Genomic DNA, 10,431 nt, shown 5'->3' on the forward strand with positions numbered 1-10,431 from the left:
AAACAAATTTGATAACTTAGCCTAAAGTAACAAAATGAAGATTTTAATTAGCCTAAAGTATAAAAATCTCACCATACCCCGGATCATTTGACAAACAAAAATAAAGAAAAAGACGACCTCCCAGTCACCATGAAAATTGCCCCCAACAATTTTTTACAAAACTCAACCCACTTGTCAAAAAACTAATAAATAATTCGACCACACTAGAAAATCGCCTCAAACAGCAAAAAATATTCGACCAAGAGATCATTTCTTAAATGCTCTTCTCTCAAACAGTTGCTCAAATACTTATAAATTTTAAACATTTTTTTTCAATACTTGAAGCCTTTATAATATTTCTTTTTGATATACTTGAATATTTTCTAATAATCCTAATCATTTTTTGTAACATTTTTTTAATTTTCTACACAATACTCGAACTATTCCTCCAACTTTCCAAAACCCTTGAATATATCCACAGGTACGATTTTAACAACTTGTCTAAATGATACGAACAATTTTCAGTAGAACTGATATTTTTTTATTGTTTGTAATTTTCATAACATTTTTATCATCCCTCATTTTGACAATATGTAAATGTATAAAGAAAGCAATCATCACATTTGCCCTAGCAACAATTTTTCTAATTATTTTTTTGGAAGAATATTATAATAAACATAAACCTTCCCACTAAAATAAAAATTCAAAAATCCATCAAAAATTGCTACTCAACAGTCACAGAATCAGTCTTCACCGACATCATCCCAAGATAATCCAACACCACCTTCAACTACTCAAAATCCTCAAACATCTACACGAATTTCTTTTCAAGACAATCCATACACTTTTGAAGAACGGCACGCTCGTTTATCTGAACCACTAGAACCAGTTCAACGACAAGCATCTCTAAGTGAACCAACATATAATCTTTACCCAACACTACCACAAGAACTAAGTAGAATACGAAACCTTAGTCAAAACCAAAACACAACAGAAATAAATAGACAAATTATACATCCTCGACGAAATAGAAATTTTCAAACTCCCCGAGTTCATTTTGATATACCTCAATCCCCATCACAAACCACTCCAGAAAACACCACTGGTATCACACCAGAAACTCCTACACTTTTTTCACAACGTAGCACCTCAAGCTTACCATCAGATTACTTAGGTTCAACACCAACATCTGAACAAATACGTGAAAATCCCTTTAACCCCCCAAACCTAACATCACGACTGCCATATTGGACTACACATTCATTCACACAAGGTGAACCAAATTTAGTCAATGACCCCATAGATATTTCTACGGATACAACAACATCCTCATCACTACCAGAAACATTATCACTACCATCAACACCATCAATAAGCCAATTTTCACCACTACCCTTTAACTTAAATTTTCCAAATAATCTCGACGCCAGATATCGAGAACAATCATCAATAAATATTCCTTTAAGATTAGATTGGAATACATTTACAGCACCTCCACCATTATTTGGACAACATCAAGAAAGTAACCGCCTTCATAACTGGGCACTTAATAGATTACAATATCGCCAAGATATTCATAACGATATCCGTGATCACAATATTCAAATACTCCAACAAAACAGTTTACAATTAAAGTTTGAAATCACAGTTAAGTTAAATAACATTACCCAACATCCCTACCCATTAAATCCACCTAACATAACAGCTCAATCACTACCACCACCGTTTATAACTACTGAAGTAATATATAAATACGACAGATACACCAAAAACACAATTGGTTACATTACATTTTATAACCCATACTCAGGATTATCATACACATGTATATTCTAAAATTATTAATTTTTCTCCAACTCCTTTTTCTAGTAACCTCAAATCAAAACATAAACCCTTCCCCTCGTACAGGACCACAAGATTTATTAGTAACACATTACGATTGTGAAGAAAATGAACAAAAAACACTACATAAATATGCAATAAATCAAGTATCACAATGTGAAACAGAACCACAAGCTATAGAAACCACAGATATAATAGCAACACTCTATTCCAAAGCCCGAGCAACAACAGTTACAGGTTATAAATTCACAGCGACATTTTCCGAAAAGAAAGTACATTGTTCACAAGTCTCGAACGGAAACAAAAACCGACTTGACCATGAATCATTCTATCAAAGTAATATAGAACGCCTCTTACATCTCAATCCCGACGATTGTAAAAATGAATTACTTAGACTAAACATCACACAAAATAAAAATTCCCAAAGAAAATTAGTTAATTTTCAAGTTTTTTCAGACTCTGTACATCAATCACAACTTGAAAGACACCAAGGACATATAAAACTAGACGAAAAATACCCGTATAACGGCGCACACGGACGATTAACCTATGACCTACATGATAAACATTGGATACCACACATTGGTATAAATAACCCATCAAACTGCAAAGCAGACACGAAAAATAAAGGATACCAAGAAATAATGTTTTTCGATTGGAAAATACAACTCGAAAAAATACAACTCACACGAGATTTATCTGATAATACAATGATCTATCAAGGAATCCGACTACCTTGTAAAAATGATCAAGGATATTGCGACCCTACAACAAGAACACAAGCAACAATTGTTTGGTTCCCCGAAGATACATGTACAACATTTCAAGTAGCAAAAATACACGCTCGTATGATAAAATTTCACGAAAAATATTTTATACAATCAATTCCATATGAACAAGTCCATCCATCACGCAAACTAAGTTCCGATTTTAGAAACATAGACAATATAGAAAATAAATTGACACGTTTTCAAATATATCAAGAAACAGAACTTGCATGTAAATACAGGAATCCACTTCACAGAACACAATACTCTGAAATATTAGTTGAATACGAAAAAGGATTCGACATGACCACTGGAAAAGTAAAAATCGACCCATATGCCACAGGTCATCCTCTAAACGAAGGAACATCCTATATACCAGTTAATTTTGAAAAAAGCAACGGACAACCTGGTGGACATCTAAAACCTTATGACACCAGAAGCACACGCTTACAAGAATTATCACTAATGAATACTACATATTTCGGTAATATCCACTATGATATTCATTTGGATATGAAACTAGACTATACAATTAGCCGCATTTTTCAAGAAATGTCACTCTCCGAATTAGAAACACTACACCAACTATGCGAATTAGAACGAACACAAATATTACAATCACTTGCACTAGCAGTATTAAAAATACCCTACGCAGGATACTTATTATCAGGAAATAGATCAAATTTTTTAGACTACGAAGGAAACATCTTATGGTTTTATACTTGTACCAAAAAAGTATCACCACTATACGTTTTTGAAGATAAACGATGTTATAAAAGAATCCCTATCTTTTATAAGAATAAAGTACATTTCGTGGATACACTTTCACGAAGAACCTATTTCTGGGATACCGCAGTCCCATGTGGATCAGAAAACAGCCACAATGTAGTACAACTAAACCCTGATGAAAATAAATATTATCTTCTCACTCCATATCCCACATTAATGCAATCACTCAAAAAATTTTCACCAGAAAGCATTCGCGCTATTGCTCGAAACCCAAATATAGATTTACAATCAATAGGAATCTATTCAAAATCAGATATTCAACATCACATTAGAACACAACAATTCCAAGAATTATTAACACAAATGGACACTATACAAAGACAATCAATAGACCAAAACTTACGCAAACTTGCAGAAACCGCAGGATTTGCCGATATCTACACGCAAGACTATAGCGGATATTTTAAAGACATTAAAGATTATATATATCTAAACGGCGAAAAATACCGTCCCCAAGATATATCACCAATCAACATTTTTAGCTTTGTTACACTCAAGAATGAAATCCTCGATTTTCTAGGATGGCCCTACTACATCTTAGAAAAATTGACTATTTTATACGCAATGTTTAACTTTATTGGATTTCTTTTCTCACTCTTAAAAGGAATCTACAATACATGTGCTATACACACACAAGTAAACAGACAAGCAAGCGTAGCACGCATACTCTTTGCAGGATTTTTTGGAATCTTTTCTACATCTATAAACAAAATTCTTTTAGAAGCACAAATAAAAGAATATAACACAAAAATAACAACACGACAAAATACATACGACGAAGAACATAACAATGTCGACACACAGCCAACGGCACCACAATTACCACCCCTACCAAATAACCATCCACTATCCCTAGTCCCACGAAATTTTCGAAATTTAGCAATCACACATAATCCAAATTTTCGACTCAATACATCGCAAAGTCCCGTCCAACATATAATGACACATCAATCACAAGATGATAATACTTATGAACAAATTATTGAACAGCCCCATACCACCGCTTTTCAATCTCAAAATAATAATTTTTTTAGCCCACGATGAGCCGCCAACTTGGATCACTACACCGATCAAATTCCCATCCAACCAATCTTTCCTCTCCAATCCCAATCATACCACTTTTTGCTTTTCCGCCACCCGATTTTCCATCTAGCAATGTAACATCAGGCATGAATTCCGACACTAACTCACATATTTCAGTTTTATACTCCATCTCACAGCTAAATAACCCGAATATTGAAACCCCCGATGAATTTGCCGACTCAGAACCATCCCCATCCAATAATTTTCATAACCCTTCTAATTTTTCTCAACCTCCTTTTCAACCCATATTGTCCAATAACCCTGACCCAATCACTCCGACACCCTCTTATGCTTCCCAAGTTACCCCAACCTACTCCTCATACCATTCTGACCAATCATCTCATTCTCCAGACACCCCCCGAATCTCCCCAGAGCTAGAAAATTTTATTACACTCCAACAGCAACCCTACCACCTTAACACCCCGACCATAAACCAAATCTCCTCCACTACAAATTCATCCAATCCCCCTACACCCTCTTCAAATTATACTGAATCATTAACACCATCATCCACATCCACTATATCTTCACTAAACACTAATAGAGCTTACCGCACTTTTAAAAGAAAATTCCCCAACCATCCTTTCCCAGCAAAACCAGGAACAGCCCGTGAATACATCAACCACCCCCAGCATACTAACACTAAAGAATTTTTAGCTATCACTTTACCCTCATTTCCACAATACACCTTAAACACCCCTCACGACGCTAACGAAACACGCAACTTTGTAGATGAATACGTTTTAATGCCCACTCTCTCTTGGACCTCATACTATCATTTCACTAACCCTCTTTGCTTACCTTTATCCAGCACTTCCATCGATATAGAACGAAACAAGGACATGCTATATCAACTCACTACACCACTAACCGCTAGACAATTTACTTACGTTGGATATAAAAAATCACTAAAAATACACACTGCACCTAGAGCTAATGAATATACACTAGAATATTACGATCACAACATCATTAGAGCTAACCAAGATCAATTCTTAGACGACGATCGCTTCGCTAATCCACAAATCACCGAGAAATTTTTCATCAAGACACCATATGTATTTACACTAAATATCTTCGACCGAAAGTTTGATCACATTATTTCAGAAGCACTAACAAACACACAAGCATACGAAAGTTTTAAAGAACGCTTCCAAATCTTTTCACTAACCTTTCATTTCCTTGCACCACACGAAAGAGATTTACACTGCTCACACGATATTATGTTGCGCACTAAACAAACACATACATACAGTTACTATCGTTTCATCCAAAATCACTTTGACCTCCACACACCCTCTAGACAATCACACCATCGTTTCCAATTCATCAATTCAAAATACACTTCACCGTATTTCCTAAATTTCACATATTGTATTAAAGACACTAACCTCCATGGTATTCTTCGTAATTATGACCCCATAACCCAAATGTACATTTTCTGCCCAATCACCAAAACCTTCAACGCCGAAGAATCCCGACCCTTCCTTATCCCGCACGAGTTCCTGCAACCTATAGAAATCCCAATTTTAGAATTCATCCACAACACTAAATTTAACCACAAATTATATAACTTAATCCAAAACACACCTTATGAGTTTGCAGTAGGCACTGAAGAACTAACCACTATTAAGGCACTTCAATTGCTTTGGCCACTGCTTCAAACTAAAAATATCATCCGCATCTTAGCTAAACTACTAACAACTTCAGAACTAATTCACGACATCTTTTCCCACGGTTTTTTCCCCGACGACTAACAGGTAAGTATGAATTAAATGAATATTACTAACTAATTAAAATATTAAAAAACTCACCATACTTTATTCATGTTTTCTTTAGATTTTTAGCCTTCATCCGACGATCACCTACAAAAACCACAAAAGACAAATAAAAATCGCAAATTTCATCAAACAGATTTCAAAAATTCTATTAATCTCTTACACTTATAAATTTATAAATTTAATACCAATGCAGTAAATTCATTTCTAAAATTTTCCCCCACAAGCAGTAAATCTAATTATGATGAAAATTTGTATCTTAATATTCCCCCATGACTAGCAGTAAATTTCTAAATTCTATGTAGTAAATTAATAAAATGCAATTGCAGTACTAACCTTTAGATATTTTCATTCATTCGCACAGAAATTCTATCCACACTCGCACAGCTCGCCCACGAAGAATTGTTTAAAATAATGAATTTCAGTTTCAAGTTTTCACACTCAACAACTCTAACATACAATAACATGTTTCAAACTTTCCTTTAACCCGGTTGGAAAGGAATCATATACTAAACAAAACTAACCAACGCAGCTTACTAAATACCACAAATCATAGAATAACAGCATGACTAAGAAAAGGAAACCAACGGTGCCCAAACCGGATTAACCCAGTTTAAAACTGGATAATTTATTCTTTTGAAGACTATTACAAAGTCTTAGAAAGAAATAATAAAACACAAAAAAGTCGAAAGACAAACCCATACCACAAACAATTTGCTTTTTGGAAAAAGTACATAACCAACAAGACATAAGTAAAACCACAACAAACCCAACATAAAACGTTGTCACATAACAGGACCCCTCACAAACACCGCATGAAATCATACTCCCACTCCTGGCCTAACCCACCAGGAAAGGACGTCCTGAGCATGCTCTATAGCCGGCCTAACCCACCGCGCTACATCCACGCTTTGTGACCACACCTTTATTTTTAATAAGAGCTACTCAAGGGTGAGTAACTCTTCAAAATAACCGAACTAAAACAAAAAGCTTTTGTGAAAACAACTAACTAAAATCATTATTAAAAAATATTAAACTAATAAAAGTTTTATAAAATGTAAAATCACATGATGCAATATATAGATCAGAATACAACACCAAGGACGAACATCAAAAGACAAGACGACCTCACTACACTCGAGAGAGAATGACCAACTACAATCGATATGCCGCTCACAATCACAACTCAAAGGATTTAGAGTACGACTTGACTTCGCAGAAAAGGACTTCATTGAACTAGACCAATGACCACCTCGATGTTCAAGTATACGTACAGATCCGAGTAACCAGGCATCCCCTCCACGCACAATCTCCACGCCATTCCCAAACTAGATCATACACAAAAGAAGTTCTCCACGCAGAACAGAAAAACCTGACATAGCCAACCATTCTGGAATCAGAATTGACTTTGTTGCAGAGACTCAGTCGTTGTCACAAGAAGAAGCGAAAGAAAATTATGATGTTCGCCAAATACCAACGTCCATCATCCACCCTTGAATTACAGAAGAACTGTTCTAAAAAACTCTGTAAAACCCGGATGGGTGGAACCTGATCTAAACTATATTTTATGATTGGATAAATTAAATGTTTTACCAATGTAAAGTATTTAATATTAACCAATCATGATCCATCTAACTAACAACCCACTTATTTGTAAGTGCTGAAGTTACTTGTAATTTCAGCACCAGAGAGATTTGAATTTAACTTAGAAATTAGTTGGACTCTCCCGAGCACTTCAGCAGCCGCAATAAACCAGTATACCCTAGATCTATTGAGCCTAGCAGAGACTAGTTAAACAACCTGAGACTAGATAGTATAAGAGTAAGATTAGGATCGGTATTAGACTAAGAAGTTGCACGAATCTATCCGGCCGAAAATAAGATAGCGTGACGAGCAGACGGTGTACCCTATCCGAAATTACTCTATGAGTTACACTTCGGTTCTAACTCATTTGATTTATTTTTTTTTGCGGTTTGACTTTTCATTTCTTTTTAATAGTGCTAGGTATTTTAGCAGACCGGTTTTATGCAGACCGATATTTTAGTAGGCTCAGAACAGATGTTTTTTGTTGATCTGCTAAAAGACTCATTTTTCACTCTGTAAGCTTAAAGATTGGTCGGCTAAAAGATCGTAACCCTTTTTTTAAGTTCAATTTAAATTCAATTGCTAAAATACCAGCAAATTGTGCTCTACAAATATTAAAACGGAAATGGCGCGAACAAACATTAATGACTTTTTAAAATGAGTTCTATTTCTAATTTTTACAGCGGAATGATAAATATATATTGAAAAAAAAAACATTTTAATTATTCTTGTTTTAAGAGAGCTTCAACTTGATATATTTTTTATTCAGTTTTCGAACTTTCCAAAAAATCCTCTGTTCATTGACACTTTTCCAACTGTTTGTTGGCTATGTTTTTAAGAGTAATGTTGGCTGTAGAGAAGACTCCTATATAGGTCTTGCTGATTTTTTTTCTTTTTTTTTTCAGGAAAAAGTCTTGAAATGCTCTAATAACTACAGATGTGCATTCATACACATTGATGCATTTATGAATGCACTTAGGTCTATATGCATTTTTTGAGTTCAATTGAAAATTTATCAGTTGAGCGTGACATAGATAGCACTCTCCAAATACGAACGTGCAAATTTGTAGTTTTCTACGATTTCTAGTTTCGAAAGTGGAATTTAATTTGATTTCCAGCGGAATAAAAACTTTACCTGTTCATCCAGTTTTCTCAAGTTGGGTTAATGTTATCAAAAAAGCGCCAATCATAAATAGTTCTAGAAATATAAAGGGCTTAAAGGGCATCTCTTTGATTTAATTATGTCTGTGATCAACGTATCACTTTTGGCGTAATTTTTGAACTAAGAAAAGCCAAAATCTCAACTCAATTTGAGAAAAACGCGTTTTAAATTTCAAGTTTAGATCGTTTTGTCCGGTTAATTTAAATCAGCACTATATAGTCAAATTAGTTTATGTTTCAGTCTTCTGGTCATCGCAAACAGAAGGGACGACCTATTCCAGTGAAGGCAACGGCACTTGTTATGGACAGTTCCAATGTAATAATCAATTTTTAAAATTAATTCTCGAAATGGAATCAAGTGTTTAGGGTTATAATTTGTTGACAGGCTGCAGTATGTCGATATGAAAGAGAAAGAGAAGAGTTCTACGCTGTGGAGAAGTTCAGATTGTCTGATATCTGGCGAGTCATCACAGCCGACTCTAGTGTATTTGCTGGAAACAATTCAGATGCGTCCAGGGACTTTGTAGTTCTGGTAAGTTTATTAGGTAATCACAAAACGAGCTTCTCTTGCGTTGGTGTACGTTGTGCACAGGAATCAAATTTTACTCTACAATACCCAACTATGTGATGCATTGGATGCGATGTTACTGCACGTGTTGTGCAAACATGCTGTTGGTTATGCTTAGGATTTCCGTCGCAGCTGTAACTCTGCTGAGTCGTCCTTGCAGGGAGATGTGGCAGACGAGTTTGAGATAGTTGACAACACTAACCTAGTGGACAATCAACTGCCCATGCTGCTCTTCTTCTGCTCAGAGGACCAGTGCACCCACTTCCTCTCACTCCTCCAATCTCTCTCTTCCGCCACCCCTCTTCTACAGACATGCTCCGAAGCTAATCTCACCCCCTATGTGATACAGTGTCTCGTCCGTACTCAGACCGAAATCAGACGCACTCGCATGCTACACAAAGTCTAGCCTCAGGAAAGAAAAGAATCGAAAAGCTCTCCATAGTTCAATCTCTTTGCTTCTGCAGCATCGCGATCATCATTCTATCTCTCTCTCTCTCTATCATCGAAAAAATCAATTTATTGTAAATACGCATTCAGCGCTTCTAAATCTTATTGACGAAGATATGAGCAAAAAAACAATGCAAGAGTAAACTTAACTCAAAATTTTTAGCTGTCGATCACTCAATGGCCATTTATTTTTTAGAATTGCAAGTTAAATTATATGTTTTTACTTATTCTCTTTAAAGTTTCATTTTGAACGTTTCCTCGTGATTTCTCTAGCAGCAATCTTCACCCCCTATTTTTTTATTCACGAATTTAAGCCGTAAAAAATAGATGTATAAATGCCAAGCGGTAGCGGGGATCTGAACTCTGCATTGCTGGCTACACCACTCAGCTGCATACCTTAAGAATACTTGGCTTCACATCTACTTGAATATCT

General features: G+C 35.4%; 1 protein-coding gene across 1 annotated transcript in view; it reads left to right on the top strand.

Moving 5' to 3' along the window:
* Positions 1-10,197, top strand: part of LOC134838851 (uncharacterized) — a 224,900-nt gene extending 214,703 nt beyond the window's left edge. Inside the window, exons 14-16 of the mRNA XM_063854138.1 lie at positions 9,225-9,299; positions 9,369-9,515; positions 9,670-10,197. Coding sequence (XP_063710208.1) covers positions 9,225-9,299; positions 9,369-9,515; positions 9,670-9,957 — 510 coding nt within the window. The 3' untranslated portion in view covers positions 9,958-10,197. The remainder of the gene's footprint in view (positions 1-9,224; positions 9,300-9,368; positions 9,516-9,669) is intronic.
* The last annotated feature ends 234 nt before the right edge of the window (positions 10,198-10,431 follow it).

Source organism: Symsagittifera roscoffensis, chromosome 2 (assembly GCF_963678635.1).
Source record: "Symsagittifera roscoffensis chromosome 2, txSymRosc1.1, whole genome shotgun sequence".
NCBI lineage: Eukaryota > Metazoa > Xenacoelomorpha > Acoela > Convolutidae > Symsagittifera > Symsagittifera roscoffensis.